Source organism: Macaca nemestrina, chromosome 9 (assembly GCF_043159975.1).
Source record: "Macaca nemestrina isolate mMacNem1 chromosome 9, mMacNem.hap1, whole genome shotgun sequence".
Lineage (NCBI taxonomy): Eukaryota > Metazoa > Chordata > Mammalia > Primates > Cercopithecidae > Macaca > Macaca nemestrina.
The window spans coordinates 16,316,404-16,332,999 of NC_092133.1; the positions used below are offsets into that span (position 1 = coordinate 16,316,404).

At 45.0% G+C, this 16,596-nt stretch overlaps 1 protein-coding gene and 1 long non-coding RNA gene across 2 annotated transcripts in view; one reads left to right on the plus strand and one right to left on the minus strand.

The window, feature by feature from the left end:
- Nucleotides 1-7,375: 7,375 nt before the first annotated feature.
- LOC139356176 (uncharacterized) lies at nucleotides 7,376-12,711 on the minus strand. Its single transcript, XR_011607614.1, has 2 exons — nucleotides 12,547-12,711; nucleotides 7,376-8,280 (listed from the first exon to the last, which is right to left on the minus strand). It is a non-coding gene; the product is annotated as an uncharacterized lncRNA (long non-coding RNA).
- LOC105467475 (PDZ domain containing 8) overlaps nucleotides 11,289-16,596 on the plus strand; it is a 102,495-nt gene continuing 97,187 nt past the window's right edge. Inside the window, exon 1 of the mRNA XM_011717092.3 lies at nucleotides 11,289-12,374. Within this exon, the coding sequence (XP_011715394.1) occupies nucleotides 11,503-12,374 (872 nt within the window). The 5' untranslated portion in view covers nucleotides 11,289-11,502. The remainder of the gene's footprint in view (nucleotides 12,375-16,596) is intronic.

The following is a 16,596-nucleotide window of genomic DNA, read 5'->3' on the forward strand; positions in this document are numbered from 1 at the left end:
AACGTCTTAAATACTTAAATAAAAATAAGAAATCCATGAAAAATATAGACAGGATCTGATAGTGCCATGTCAGGGAATATTGGAGCCTGAGACAAAAGGAAAAATGTGTACTCCTTTATGCATTTTAATGGCTTATTTTTTCAGAACATTAAAGTAGTTGACAATATATTGAAAATTTAAAAGTTGGTATATTCACATTATTTTAAAGTTAAATATTTTATTTGTACCAAAACCAGAGTTTATTATAATTTCATTTTCCTAACTTTAATGGAAGGAAATTCATCAATAACAGCTTTAAAATCTGCTTCTGGAGTGGTGAGAGAGAAGGTAGAAGTGGAAGCAGAGGTCAGATTGCAAAGGGTCTATTTTGCTATGCTAATGACTTTGGACTATATCCTCAAGGAATATGGCCCTAAAATAAGAAGCTCTGTGGTTAGAACTATTCAAGACTCTGCTCCTCCACTTACTACCTTAGTGATCTTTGGCGGTTACTTGTCCACGTGAGTACATATTTCCTCATCCATAAAATAGAGATGTTAATACTCACCCAAAAGGGCAATTATGAAAATATAAACACTTCTAATATGCTTAGCACAGTATTTCCAATTCACTGTGCTCTTGTTTGATGGCCATTATTATTAATACGACTGTGGGGAGTCATTGGAGGAGTTTTAGCAGTGAAGTAACTTGATCAGATTTGCACTAAAGAAAGGCCACTCTGGTAACAGTATGGAAAGCAAGACAGGCAGAATAACAGTTAAGATACAACTAAAGAAGTAAAGTTCATTGCAAGAGAAAAGAGCCTGAAATCAGGCTCTAGTGATGGGGTTAGAGAAATGGGGACAAATTTGAGATATCCTAATGAGACAGAATTAAAATGATGTGGAGGAGTAAGGAGGACAATTAAGGCTTGAACAGTTGGGTGAATGGTGCGACCATCAGTGAAAACAGAAAACACAGAGGAGGAGACAGCTTGGGAGGGATGGTTACAGGGTGAAACAATTCAGATTGTGTCTGAAAAAAACAGAAAATCCGGGGTGCTATGATAGTTCCAAGAAGTCATCAGGGATCCAGCCATCCATCTTTCCGCTCTGCCATCTTTAGCATATGGTTTCCATCATAAAGTTACCTCATAGTCTAAAATAGCTGCTGGAGCTCCCAAAATCCTGACTGTATTCCTGACAGCTGGAAGGAGGAACAAAAGGGAAGAGCAAAACGGTATAGCTTCCAGCTGAGTCAATTCCCTTTAAGAGACTTCCAGAAGGCCCTCCACAACACTTCTTACAGATCAGAAACCAGTCCCATGGACATATCTAGTTGTAAGGGAGTTTGAGGAATGAGTCTCTTAGCTAGGTGCATTGGCATTTATGATAAAATGGGAGTTCTGCTACTAAAAAAGGAGGGGCGAATGGACACTGGGCAGGCAACTAGTGGTCTCTGCCAGAAGGGAGACTTCTTTTCTGGGCAGTGTGGAGACTAAAGCAACTCCATCTTAGATTTGAATCCACCATTTTGGCTTCTGATTAACTCCAGTTCCAGAAAGACCTCTAAGATTTCCCATTTATCTATTCTTCTTTGTTGAGGAACAAGTACTTACAGTAAATCCTGCCCTTAGGTCAAACAACCTTGATGTTATTGTATTTACCTTTTCCTACTCATCCCTTCCGAATCACCCTTTTACTATGGAATATAAACCCTGGCGGTGGGAAGATGGGAGTGGTAATAGCACTGAGATCCACTATCTTGTCTTGAGGCACAGATTTGGCTTCTGTTTGAAGACCCTAGTAAATGTTTTTTTCTAAGGAACTGGATATGTCAGCCTCTTTCTTTGGCTTCTCAGCTTTCTCAGACTTTGGGAGTAGCTTTGCATAGACCTGCCCACTTCAAAACAGTCAGGTTGAGTTGGAGATGTTTTGGGAATAGGCAGGAGAAAGAAGTGGCTGGAGAAGTGTGAGTTGAAGCCTTTGGAGAAGATGTCATCATCCAGGTAAAGGATGTAGAGTAAAAAAAGAAGACGGCTGGCCAGGTGCGGTGGCTCACTCCTGTAATCCCAGCACGTTGGAGGCCGAGGTGGGAGGATCACTTGGGATCAGGAGTTCGAGACCAGGCTGGCCAACATGGTGAAACCCCATCTCTACTAAAAATACAAAAATTAGCCGGGCATGGTGGCATGCACCTGTAATCCCAGCTACTCAGGAGGCTGAGGCAGGAGAACTGCTTGAACCCAGGAGGTGGAGGTTGCAGTGAACCAAGACCGCATCACAGCACTCCAGCCTGGGGGACAGAACAGGACTGTGTCTCAAAAAAAAAAAAAATTAGCTGGGCTTGGTGGCATGTGCCTGTAATCCCAGCTACTTGGGAGGGTGAGGCAGGAGAATTGCTTGAACCCGGGAGGTGGAGGTTCCAGTGAGCCACGATTGCGCCACTGCACATCAGCCTAGGCGACACAGCGAGACTGCGTCTCAAAAAAAAAAATAAAAAAAAAGAAGATGGCTTAGTTGAGGATCATAGAATCACTTAATGCTTTACGGGCTAGTAGAGGAATAGAAGCCATGAAACCAAATCAAAACAGACAGGAGTTTTAGTAATGTTTAATCACTTAAGGGTATAAAATAATGTAAATAGTTTTAGTGATCAATCGATGAGTAGCGTTCCTCTTCCTGAGCTGAGTTCTGAACCGATTAAGAGTGAGCATAGGCATCAAGTAGAGGGAGCTCAAAATGTTAGCTTTATTACTAGTTTAAGGCTGATTGGCAGAGGTAGCTTAAAAATGCACATTGGAATTAAATTCACAGGCACAGGCACAGGCCAAGCTAAACAACCATAGGCACAGCCACCCTTTTCACATGGCACCGCTGAGTAGGACACATGCCTCCTGCAGACAGAGTGTCTCAAGGAGAACTCAGAAGGGGTGGAGACACTTATGCCTGGATTTTCTCCTAAACCCACCAATCAGATAAGTCAGATCAACGCAGTGGAGAAACGATAGAAGTGTTATTGTCGATTGAGGTCCTTTTACTTAGAAACATGAAAAGTAGGAAATAATGGTGCCCCCACCACCTCATACAAATATGGTACATAACCTTTAATATTTTAATTCTTATCATTCTGAGCACCCATCCTGTTATTCCAGGATGAATTTCAGGAGCTAACTGAATTTAGTCATTGGGTCCTGTTTGCTCTCCTTTTATCACAGAAGCCAAGACTCTTCTAAGATCCCTTGAGGTTGGAGGGCTACACAGTTTGCTACCAGATGCTTGGAGCTCATCATTGCTGTTATGCTTTTATTGCTACCAACAAAGTCAGACATCTCGTGCAGGCATCCATTCTCTGCTGCTAGTGCTGTAGGGTGTTGCTATTACCTGACCTTTCCCAAGAGCCAGTTCTTGTTCAGGATTTGCCAGTGAAGTTTGAACTGATTGTTCTTCCTTAAGGCTGTAGGATTTCATAATGTTCCCCTAACCTCATGGCATGTCTCATGTTTTCTTTACTGTACCCTAGAACTCGCTGGGCTTTCTCATACTATACACACATATACACACATACAAACACACATGTACACATACAGAGAGTGTCAGGATGACTAGGCCAGAAGGAGGGCCCAGTGTTAGCCATACCCAGTACCCTGAACCAGCCTCCCTACAAAGCAATCAAGGCACACTATTGAACCGGGATCCCCAGGTCGGAGTCTTTCTTCAGACATTAAGCAAATATTTATTGAGTCTTTCATTGGCCCTTAGTGACCACTTCTACTCATAAGTGACGTGTCAATAATGTTGAGTCTCAAAAGGGAGGAGTCAGAAGAGCCAAAAACAATTTTGGAAAATTGTTGGAGGGCTCACGCTTCCTGATCTCAAAACGCACTAAAAAGCTATAGTGTAATTAAGACTGTGATACTGGCAGAAGGCTGGACACATAAGTCAATGGAATAGAGTTTAGAGTCCAGGAAAAAACCCTCACACTTACAGTCCATTGATTTTTAGACAAAAGTGCCAAGACATTTAAATGGGGAAAGAATAGTCTTCAACAAGTGTGCAAGACAACTTGACAGCCACATGCAAAAGGTAGAGTTGGATGGACCCCACCTCATACCAGACACCAAAATTAACTGAAAATAGGTCAAAGATCACAATATAAGGGCTAAAATGACAAAATTATTAGAAGAAAACATAGGCATAAATCCTCATGACCTTAAGTTAGACAATGGTTTGTTAGATACAACACCAAAAGTGCAGCAAAATAATAATAATAATAATGAATTGGTCATCATAATTAAAAATCTTTCTGCTTTATTGGTCATCACAATTAAAAACCTTTTTGCTTCAAAGGACATCATCAAGAAAGTGAAAACCCATAGAATGGAAAAAAAATTTGCAAATCATATATCTGATAAGGGATTTGTATTTAAAACATATAAAGAATGCTTACAATTCAATAATGAAGAAGAAAAATAACCCAATTTAAAAACAGGCCAAGTGGGCCACAGTGGTATGCACCTGTAGTCCCAGCTACTCAGGCAGCTGAGGTGGAAGAATTGCTTGAGCCCAGGAGGTAGAGGCTGCAGTAAGTCAAGATCATGCCACTGCACTCCAGCCTGGGCAACAGAGCAAGACCCTGCCTCAAAAAAAAAAAAAATATATATATATATATATATAGGCAAAGGACTTAAATGAACATTTCTCCAAAGAAATACAAATAGCTAATAAACCCATGAAAAGATGCTCAACATCATTAGCCATCAGGGAAATGCAAATATTAATCATAATGGGATACCACTTTATGCTTACTAGGCTGACTATTATAAAAAAGATACCAGCAAGTGTTGGTGAGGATGTGGAAAAATCAAAAGCCACATAAACTACAAAACTACAAAACTCACATAAACTACAAAACCCACATAAACTCACATAAACCCACAAAACCCACACAAACTATTGGAAAATAATTTAACAGTTCCTCAAAACCTAAGAATTACTGTTACCATAGAACCCAGCATTTAATCCCTAGGTATATGCCCAAGAGAAATGAAAACATATGTCCACACAAAAACTTGTAAGCAAATGTTCATAGCAACATTATCCATAATAGCCAAAAAGTGAGAACCCATATGTCCACCAATTAATGAATAAACAAACTGTGTTATATTCATACAATTTAACATTATTCAGTTATAAAAAGCAATGAAATACTAATACATGTTACAACATAGATGAATTTTGAAAACATTACATTAAGTGAAAGAACAGTCACAGAATACCATATATTGTATGATTCCCTTTATGTGGAATGTCAGAATAGGCAAATCCATGGAGATTGAATGTAAATTCAGCTGCTTAGGGCTGAGGGGTTTTGGAGGGAGGAAAAGGGCATGACTCTAATGAATATAAGGTTTCTTTTTGAGGTGGGGAACATGTTCTAAAACTGATTGTAGCAATGGGTGCAGAACTCTGTAAACGTACTAAAAACCACTGAACTCTACACTTTAAATGGGTATATATATATATGTATATGTGTGTGTATATATATATGAATTATATATCAATAAAGCTGTTATTTTAAAAAGCAAAAAAGCAAAAAGATAGGAGTCAGGGTCTTGATCTCCTTAATTCCAGGAGGTCCCTTGGCTCTTACGCATATGAGGGTATGGGCCGGCATGGCCTACTTTCTTTCCCCAGAAGGGTAAGAAGCAACTCGCCTATTATTTTCATTCCTAAAGATACCATCCATGTAGGGGGGCCAACTTGTCCTAGTTTTCCTAGGACTTCTAATTTTAGCATTGAAAGTCTTGCTCCCAGAAACCCTCTTCATGCAAACTGGAACAGTTGGTCACCCTATACCCAGAGGTTTCTTCACAGATTTTCTCCAAGGCAACTTCACATCACTAGCTCTAGACACAGAAGTGGCAGGCAACTTTAGAGTGGTAATTTCTCTTGCTAACAACGAAAAAGGGAAGAATGTGTTTAAAGTTTGACCTGATTGGATACTCTTCAGTGTGAATGGGTAGGAGTTCAAAAAGGAAGGAACGGCTCATATTGTCAGATGTTCCTCAGAACTCTGATAAGAACCAAAAAACTCTATTGGTTGTGGCCATACAGTACTTGCTGGCCTTTGGCAAGATGGGGAGGTGTTCAGGCAGAAGTCAACTTATGGAGGGTTAAGGAGTAAATGGAAGTAAGCAATCAGACAGAATTGTCTACTTTTTTTAAACAGCTTGACTCTGTGGGCAAGAAAGAGAAAAGGTGGAAGTTGGAAGGCTTAAGGGAAGATGGTCTTTGGATTTGTTCTGTTTTCATTTTTTAAGATGGGGAGAGTGAATCTGGTTTATGTGTTGAGGGAGAGGAGATTGACCCTGGAGAGGAATGGAATCCACAGCACAAGTAGGGGGATTACCAGGATTACCCTTGGACAAAAAAGTTTTTGCTTTGTTTTATGGTTGCTTTTTGCCACAGAAGAGAAGCATGAAAATATGGGAGTGTCATGCAGGTGAGCTTCAACCAGGGAAGCAAGCAGCAGAGGAAAGGCCAGCCTAAGGGCCTGTTTTTTCTCCCTGAAGTGGGAGGAGGGTCCTCCCCTGAGCATGATCAAAGAGCTGAGCCTGGTTGAGGTTTAATAGCATTGTTATGGGAAATGGAAGAAGATGCTGGTAATGGAGAGAAAATGGATAAAGGTGGTAGGAGAAAAATGTCTGGGTTGCCTTGAGGGCCTTAATAAGAATGAAGACCATTATAGATGTAGAGGGGAGGAGGTAGATAGTTGGATTCATTTGGGGTTGAGGTTTTGCAGGTGTAGATGGAAGGAAAAGTGTTAATGCCATTCTCTAGCTTAAAGACCTTTGAAGACTTCACAAAAACTGCAAAATAGAATAAAAACTTGCCCTGAGATTTAATCCCTCCATAATTTGGTTTGTGTCTACTTTATTATGCTACCTCCATCTCCCTTCTCTCCTTGATGCACCAACCTATTCATACCACCTTCTTCCAATCATCCTGGTCTCAATTTCTCCAACTGTTGGATTTCCAACTTGTGAGTTTTTATCTCCTTCTGATTAGAATACCCTTCTAATCATTAAATGCCAATGCAAATTCCATTTGCCCCAAAAGCCTCCCACCTTCCCCAGCAAGAATCTCTCATCACGTACTGAGCTAGCATTGCCCATTATGTCTTCTCAATCCTCTCCCACTCCTTGAAGAAGTTGCCCCACCCACCAGCAGCCCAGAAGAGGCAAGCTCCTTGGTCATCAATTATTGGAGTAGCAGAGCCAATTGGAGATTTCTCTGCCAGGATTTGAGATTGAGCTCGCAGGCTGCATTAGCCATCAGAGACATAGGACCCTCTAGATCTGGATAGAAAGCTGGTGCCTTCCAAAGCACCTGTGTGCTGAGGGTAATCGGGGAGTAGAAACCAAAGAGCCTTCTAGAGTAAAATGGCACAGACCTGCAGGGAGATGCAGAAATAAGGTACTGGGTGGGGGTGGGGCAGAGGAAATAAGAGTGAGAGACAGTTTTCTCACTCTGGGGTTTCTATGAACATCTTGCAGCTGAGTTCCTGGAGATATTCCAGCATCCTTAACATGAATCCAGTTTTAGTTATAAGTTAGCCCGAGGTAGTTGCTGTTCCTTGCAATCAATTGTCACTGCCCCTAAACCAGAAGGCTCTGTTCCCATAGTATCTTCCATGTGCCTCTACTAGAGCATTATCTCCTCTCATCAGAGTTATGCAGATGTGTGTCTGCTTCCACCTGGGGAACAGCGCCCCTGTTCATTCAGTATCTCTGGAGCCTAGTACTTGTTGGACGCTCAAAAAATAGTTGTTGAATTTGAACTCTCCAAGTTCACAAAATGGTTTGATGATGTATCATTTGTTAGGCAAACCTTATAAACTCTGTTTCCCTCCATATTTTACTGTATTTGCATTATTTTACATCTTTCAAAAAATCAAATTTGCTCTCATGCTACTCACAAACTTTGTACATTTACATGGTTTGGCTTTCTCATTATTTTTGGCGGTCACCAGGAATAATTCATAGTTAACCAGTGGTCCATGCATCCCTCTAGTTGGTGAGAATGTCTTATATGCAACTCATCTTCCAGTATTCAACTGACTTTAACCTTGAAATAGATACTTCCATGAAGGCTGTTGGGGCAGCTTAATTTCAATGATGTCATTTAAAACACATTACAAAGTCAGCAGGCAGGCTAAGCACAACTGCTTCCTTTAAAAACCTATTCAGAATCATCCATCTTCAGAGCTGGGGCCAGTGGTTCTCAGGCTTTTGAGTTTCTATGAACCAGCATTAATATAAGAAAAAAAGGGAAGGGTTGCTGAATTTATCCTCTTCCAGAAAACAGCATTAAAACAAATGTTTCTATTAACATAGTATAATTTCATAAAATAAAGGGCATGTTAACACCAATATTATCAAGAGCATTATCCCCTAATTTAAGCATCAAATGCAGTCAAGTGTGGCTTAACAACAGACATAAGTTGTGAATCTTCAGGCAGTTTCATCATTGTGCGAATATCACAGAGTGTCCTTACACAAACCTAGATGGGAAACCCTATTACATATCTAGGCCATATGGTATAATAGCCTATTGTCCCTAGGCTACAAATCTGTACAGCATGTTACTGTACTGAATACTGCAGGCAACCATTACACAATGGTATCTGTGTATCAAAACATCTCTAAATATAGAAATGGCATGGTAAAAATACGGTATTATAATCCTATGGGGCCACCACCCTATAGGCAGTCTGTCATTAACAAAAACATCCGTAGGTGGTACACGACTGCACATTAGATTTTTTAAAAAACTCATGACATTTTGATTTCTAATGTTTAAAATACTTAAACATTTCTAAATAGCATGCTTAACATGGTGCTTGGCACGTGGTCAATTCTCTGTATTACTATTATTAGTGTTTAATCAATGTTAGTCACTTTTCACACAAGGGAGAATATTTTTACCTTCCCAAAAGGTTTGCTGAGCTCCTTCATGGATTTGAAGTGTGTCCCTAAAGGGACAAGTTTTCCTGGGGAATGCAACGACTCTGACTCTGTAAAACTAACTGAGAAGATTTGAGATTCTCACAGGTATTCTGAGGAGTACAGAAGTGAGAGGAGGAGAGAAAAGAAAGGAGTCTGCAAGATGAAGAAACTGAGGACTCATTCCCATGAAGACCACAAACTTTCCTTGTTGAGGAGCAAGGTGGGTGAAGAATATTTTACAACTTGGGATGGATCAATATACAGTTTGAAGGTTTTATATCTCAGGAATGTGAGTAACTTCTCTTTCATGCCACCCTACCTCCAGCTTCTGTAACATTTATAATATGCAATGGTGCATGAATGTTATGAATCGGTTTATGGTGGATATCATAGAAGGGTCTACATTTCTCATTTGAGTTGAAACAGTGTAGACCCCAGGGGGCCGCCCAGAAGCAGAGGTCAGGAACCAGAGGTGACCAGAGAACAGAAGTTGCCAAGATCTCCGAAAAATCTCAGCCATGGTTTGAGCATGGTTCCTCAGCAGACACCTATCTTATGTCTTCATAGTAATGGAAGCCATTCTGGTTTCATACCTGGGCATGATAGGCCTGGTTCCAAAGTTCTGTACCTGCCCCAGCTGGGTCAGGTCTGTTTTTATGGTAGAATCACCTACAGTAAAGAGAACCCTGGCTTGGAGGTTTCTCTTTCTTTTCGTTTTTTTTTTTTGTTTTGTTTTGTTTTGAGACAGGGTCTTGCTCTGTCGCCCAGGATGGAGTGCAATGGCATGATCTTGGCTCACTGCAACCCCCGCCTGCCGGGTTCAAGTAATTCTCCTGCCTCAGTCTCCTGAGTAGCTGGGACTACAGGCGCACACCACCACACCCGGTTATTTTTGTATTTTTAGTAGAGGCGGGTTTCACCATGTTGGCCAGGCTGGTCTCGATCTCTTGACCTCGTGATCCGCCCGCCTCGGACTCCCAAAGTGCTGGGATTACAGGCCTGAGCCACCGCGCCCGGCTGGCTTGAAGGTTTTCAAGGGCTAGAGAGGAGCCCTGCTCTGGCTCCTTAGGTACAGCCAGAATCGGCGTTTAACGTACGGATATCTGACTCCCACAGGACTGGATCTCCACGTGCTTGGAGGGATAAGCATCTATGATGTAACCACTAAGTAGTCAGAGGGCATGAGGAGTAACGCTGTTGCTGGGCAACCTGGCTTAGCTCTGTGGCTTTGGTTAAGGTACTACTCTATGCAAAATTCCTTGACGTCTTCCCTAATCCGCCTCCCCAGTTCTCCCTTCCTGAACACCAGGGAACCCACCGGCCTCCTTATAACTGCAGTTTCTGTGTTACGGTAGCGAGTAGTGACCAAGAGCTTAGGGTTTAGTGTTAGATAAACCAGGGTCCACTCTGCGACCCCACGCAACCTCCCCAGGCTGTCTGCACCAGTGTTGGCATCTGTCAAGTGGGTGGGGGATAACAGTGAATAACTGCCTCATAGACGGACTACCGGTTTAACCAGAAACTGACGGCGAGTCGCATATTAATCTTCCAATCACTTGGCAAACTCGTTTCACTCCGCATCTCTCCTCCCGGCTGTCCTTTCAACTTCCTCCTCCCTGAAATTTCGAAGATCCACCTCGGTGGGAAAGTCATTCCGTGTGGCGCGCCCTTTCCCTGCGTCCCTCCTTCCCAGGGCCCACCCTCCGCGGACGCAGAGCGTCTGCCGGGGGGACGGCCGGTCCGCGATGGCGGCCTTTGAGGTAGTTGGTCCCCTCTCTCCGTGGGTTTGGGAAGGGTCCGAAAGGCCAGCTCAGATCTTCTGCGGTGCTGCTCGGAGGGAAAGTGCCGCCGCCAGCCGAGCTGTCACGGGCGCGAGTGGAAGTACACCGCAGGATGAGCGACGCCGCTGCGGAGGTAACCGCGGGGACTGCGGCCAGGGACGGGGGATGGGTGCAGCAGAGGATAACGGGATGGCCGGCAACTGGAACGCGTCAGGCCCGCTCCGCTGGACCTCCTTACCAGCCCGCGTCCCCAGCCGTCCTCCCAGATCCCGACCGCAGCTTCAGAAGCGACGGCCACGTGGGTGGCGGAGCGCGCCGCGGGGGCTGGAATGTTGGCGTTGGGGGGGCGAGGCTGGAAGGGCCGCAGAGAGGTGAAGGAAGGTCCGCGTCCGCGCGCCCGGGCGCCGACTGCTGGGCGACGCCGCCGGGAGCGAGCACGCCTCGGACGTCACGCGCCGCTCGTCCAATGAGCGGAGGCCTGAGGGAGGCGCCGGTCCCCGCCCCGCCGCCGCCGCCGCCACACCGGCCCTTCGGGAGCGTCTGAGGAGGCGCGGGCCGCTGCGGGCTCGGGCGCCGCACCGCGCCGGCCCGAGCCTCTGGACGAGGCCCACGGAGCCGCTTGTCCCGACCCAGCCGCCCGATGTCCTCAAGATGGAGGCAGCGGGGGCGGCGGCGTGAAGAAAGCGGCGCTGTGGGCGCGGGAGCAGGGGCCCAGGCGGAGGCGGTGGCGGGATGGGGCTGCTGCTCATGATCCTGGCGTCGGCCGTGCTGGGTTCCTTCCTCACGCTCCTCGCTCAGTTCCTCCTGCTGTACCGCAGACAGCCCGAGCCGCCGGCGGACGAGGCCGCCCGCGCGGGCGAGGGCTTCCGCTACATCAAGCCAGTGCCGGGCCTGCTCCTGAGGGAGTACCTTTATGGCGGCGGCCGGGATGAGGAGCCCTCCGGAGCGGCCCCTGAGGGCGGCGCGACCCCCACCGCGGCCCCAGAGACCCCCGCCCCGCCGACGCGGGAGACTTGCTACTTCCTCAACGCCACTATCCTATTCCTGTTCCGGGAGTTGCGGGACACCGCGCTGACCCGCCGCTGGGTCACCAAGAAGATCAAGGTGGAGTTCGAGGAGCTGCTGCAGACCAAGACGGCCGGGCGCCTGCTGGAGGGGCTGAGCCTGCGGGACGTGTTCCTGGGCGAGACGGTGCCCTTCATCAAGACCATCCGGCTCATCCGGCCCGTCGTGCCCTCCGCCACCGGGGAGCCCGACGGCCCCGAAGGGGAGGCGCTGCCCGCCGCCTGTCCCGAGGAGCTGGCCTTCGAGGCGGAGGTGGAGTACAACGGGGGCTTCCACCTGGCCATCGACGTGGACCTGGTCTTTGGCAAGTCCGCCTACTTGTTTGTCAAGCTGTCCCGCGTGGTGGGGAGGCTGCGCTTGGTCTTCACGCGCGTGCCCTTCACCCACTGGTTCTTCTCCTTCGTGGAGGACCCGCTGATCGACTTCGAGGTGCGCTCCCAGTTTGAAGGGCGGCCCATGCCCCAGCTCACCTCCATCATCGTCAACCAGCTCAAGAAGATCATCAAGCGCAAGCACACCCTGCCGAGCTACAAGATCAGGTGAGCGCGAGGTCGGGGAGGGGGCCTGGCTGCCGGGAACCCCGGCCTGGGCGGGACGCTGCTGGCTGCGTGGATTGGGAAGGGCAAAGGCTCTTTTCTGTCCTGGCGCCTGCTTCTGGGGTCTTCCCGCCCTGGACAGGGCCCCAGATCAAGGCGAGTAGTGAACACTTACTTTGCTTCCGAACGGCACTGATAGGAGGTAGAAACCTTTTCGCGTGTTCATGGGGACTCAAGGTGCTGTCAACGCGGGCAGAATCGTCTCCTTTTATGAGCAGCATATTGGAAATGGAAGGGAAGCCTGCCCTAATCCCCAGGAGTCGCTTCTGGGACTGTTGAGAAACTCTCCCTCTCTGTGGTTGCTGCATTGAGGGCAGCCGCGTCACTGGCTTTGCAGCATCACCTTGGCCGCGTTGAGAAATTGTTCCTGGACACAGTACACGCGTGAAGGGTGTGCTTATAGCCCAGGTCTGTGCTCATTTGCCATTGCAAGCCACTTTGGCTTTGATGGTTTGACACCTTTCAAGGCAGAGGTGGTAGCTCTTGCAAAGGAATCCTTTTGTGGTTTTTTTGTTTGTTTTTGTTTTTGAGACAGTCTCGCGGCAGGCTGGAGTGCAGTGGCGCAATCTCAGCTCACTGCAACCTCTGCCTCCCTGCTTCAAGCGATTCTCCTGCCTCGGCCCCCCAAGTAGCTGGGGTTGCAGGCGCATGGCACCACGCCCGGCTGAAGGAAGTGTGTGTGTGTGTGTGTGTGTGTGTGTGTGTGTGTGTGTTTTAGTAGAGATGGGGCCAGGCTGGTTTCGAACTCCTGACCTCAAGTAATCCGCCCGCTTCGGCCTCCCAAAGTGTTAGGATTACAGGAGTGAGCCACCGCGCCTGGCCCAGGAATACTTTCCATAGCAGATGGGAAAGGAGTTGGGAGCCGGTACATAGTGTACTTTACATTTTGTATTAATGTCATTTGCCCATTTTGGGTAGATTGTAGAACACAGATCCAGACTCGGCCCATCAAGCATTTACTCTCTGTGACTGTAAGTTCCTCTCTCAAAGGACCTGAAATCACTGTGCAAATTGTATTTTAATGCTGGGTAGTGATTTTAATTTTTTTTAAGCCCTCCGGCATCTGATGGCTTAAAGTTTGTAGTATACAGTTTTGAGTAGTATATAAATTTTGTTTTAATATTGTAGGAGTGGAAGGGGAAAGACTTTTTTAGGGCTAGAGGCGGAGTGGAAGGTGCTGTTTGGCTCTTTTGTAAAAAGCTGAATTTTTAATTTCTCTTTCTGTCCTCCTTTAATTTTGTATTCACTAAGACATTTGAGCCTTTAAAATTTTGCCCTTTGTTATAAAATTAAGTCAGTCTTGTATTTTACTTACCTAATTTTATTTGCCTTTTAGTGGAAGTTGCCTATTTCTGGATCACCAATTTTCTACCAGTGTCAATTTTCAGGAGCAAGATAGTCCAGAAATATTTTGGGTTTGGAATGGATTATTGGCTTGTGTTTGTGGCAGATGTACCTTACCAATTACGTTTTGTTTAGGCTGACAGCACAGAGTGACAGCTTAAAACTTGGGTGGCAGGAGAAATTTACTTTGTAATGGAAATATTTCCATAGATTTATGGAGGGTGGTGAACTGGTTGTTCACTGTGGTTGATTTCTGGTTCTATGAAGTAGAACATACTTTATGAAACCTTTTAACCTCTGGAATATCAGTGACTAAATTATAACTGGGTTCTAGTGTTTAAGCAGCGAGAGATGTTTGTTTATAGCAGTGTGTTACCAAAAAAGTCGTGAGAAAAAGTTGCTAGAGATTTTGGTATTCTATCACAACTTCAATTATGCTGTTTTCTGGTAGCTTTCAGTTAATACAATTTGACTAGATTATTATTTTGAAATTTGTGGAATAGCCAGTGACAGTGAGGTTACATATCATTTTGAGGTTTTTTTTTTTAATGTAGACTTGGAATTTAGGTAAATCTGAAATAAGTTATGAATAAGAGTTACAGAGGCATTGAGAAGTTTATTACTTTGAAAAACTGTGATCTGTATCATTGAGTAACAGTCATTTAAAAGTATGTCAAAACTGCTTTTCACTTATATCTGAAGGGGTTTTTTTAAAAGCACAGCATGAATTTGGTTATGATATTTCAGCTTCTAAACGTGAAGCATTAAATGATAATTTCCAGAAGTACACACATCTGTGCTATTTATACTAGATGGCATCTCAATGCTCAGTCAGCTGCACAGAGCGTATCACTCAATCTGTAAATGTTTATTGTACACCTGCTATATGCTTTTCCTTCTTGTAGGTGCTGGGATTTCAGTACTGAACAATACTTGAACTCAGCCCTCAAGAAGCTTAGAGTCTAGTGAGAATTGAATTAGCTATACTTAGTAATTTTTTTGTGTTTTTTGTTTGTTTGTTGAGACAGGATTTTGTTCTGTTGCCCAGAGCTGGAGTACAGTGGCAGGATCGCAGTTCACAGCAGCTTCGACCTCCTGAGCTCAAACAACCCTCCCATCTCAACCTTCCAAGTAGTTGGGACCACAGGTGTGCATCACCACGCCTGGCTAATTAAAAAAAAAAATTTTTTGTAGAGATGGGTCTTGCTTTGTTGCCCAGGCTAGTCTGGAACTCCTGGGTTCATTTAACTGATCCTCCCACCTCAGCCTCTCAAAATGCTGGGATTACAGGTGTGAGCCACCTTGCCCAGCCCTTTGTAAGATTTAAACTAGAGTGGGATTGATGGGGTTGAAGTAACTAGGAAGCTGGTTTTAGCTTAGTAGAAGAACATAACAAGTATGACGATGATAAGGGCTGCCTCAGCAAGTGTTGACTTCTTGTCTGTGTAGCTGTTCTGTCCAGTGTTTTAAACTGGTGATGGGCCAGGTGCAGTGGCTCACACCTGTAATCCCAGCACTTTGCGAGGCTGAGACAGGCAGATAACTTTAGGTCAAGAGTGTGAGACCAGCCTAGCCAACATGGTGAAATCCCGTCTCTAGTAAAAATACAAAAGTTAGCTGGGCATGGTGGCGGGCGCCTGTAATCCCAGCTACTCTGGAGGCTGAGGCAGGAGAATGGCCTGAACCTGGGAGCAGAGGTTGCAGTGAGCCAAGTTGGCACCACTGCAGTCCAGCCTGGGCAACAGAGTGAGACACCGTCTCCAAAATAAATAAGTAAATAAATAAATAAACAAACAGGTGATGGTGTGGGACTGATTCAAGTTTCAGATAAGAGAATGAATTACAATACATCTAAGATACAGCATACTTCTCATAGGGAAAATTAAACTAGCTAGTGTTCATCTTTTTTTGCAGATGAGGAAATGGAGCTCAGAGTAGTTAAATAACTTGCTTAAAGTCACACAGCTTTCAAGTGGCGAAACCCAGCTCTGATAAGGCCAGGCCACCTTTAAAAACACACACACACACACACAAACACACAAACTATTGTTTTTAAGTGATTCTTTTTTAAAGCGTGCCATCGATATAATAAATATGTGGGATATCTTTCCAAACTAACCTAGAACTCTTGAGAAGAGTATGACTATAAAGCTGATTTTTTTCTTAAATTGGTCATTTTAGAGGATTCTTTTAAAAGTAAATCATGAGGCTCTTTGGGTACTGTCCCACATAGCATTTCTTTTTTAATTGAGCAGATTGTGTTTCCAAATAGAAGGTCTTGCTATTTTATCCTTCTTAGTGTTTTTTTGTTTGTTTTTGTTTTTTTATTTGAGATGGAGTCTCGTTGTGTCACCCAGGCTGGAGTGCAGTGGCACAATCTTGGCTCACTGCAACCTCCACCTCCTAGGTTCAAGCAATTCTCCTGCCTCAGCCTCCTGAGTAGCTGGGATTACAGGCGTGTGCTACCACACCCGGCTAATTTTTGTATCTTTAGTAGAGGTGGGTTTCACCATGTTGTTCAGGCTGGTTTCAAACTCCTGACTTCAGGCAATCTGCCCACCTTGGCCTCCCAAAGTGCTGGGATTACATGTATGAGCCACTGTGACCGGCCTAGTTTATTCTTTTTTAGTTGTCTAATCTTCTTAGTAGAGCTAAAGCAGTAAAGAGAATTGTATGGAGTCTTAGGATCCTTTGGCATTTGTAATCATTAGGTAACAGAAATATCTTGCCAGTTAACATTGTTGTTACTTCTTTCCCCCTTTATTTATTTTGCCTTTTTCGTGTTGCTAAAGTGAAGCAGCCTGTCTGGACTGCCAGTTCC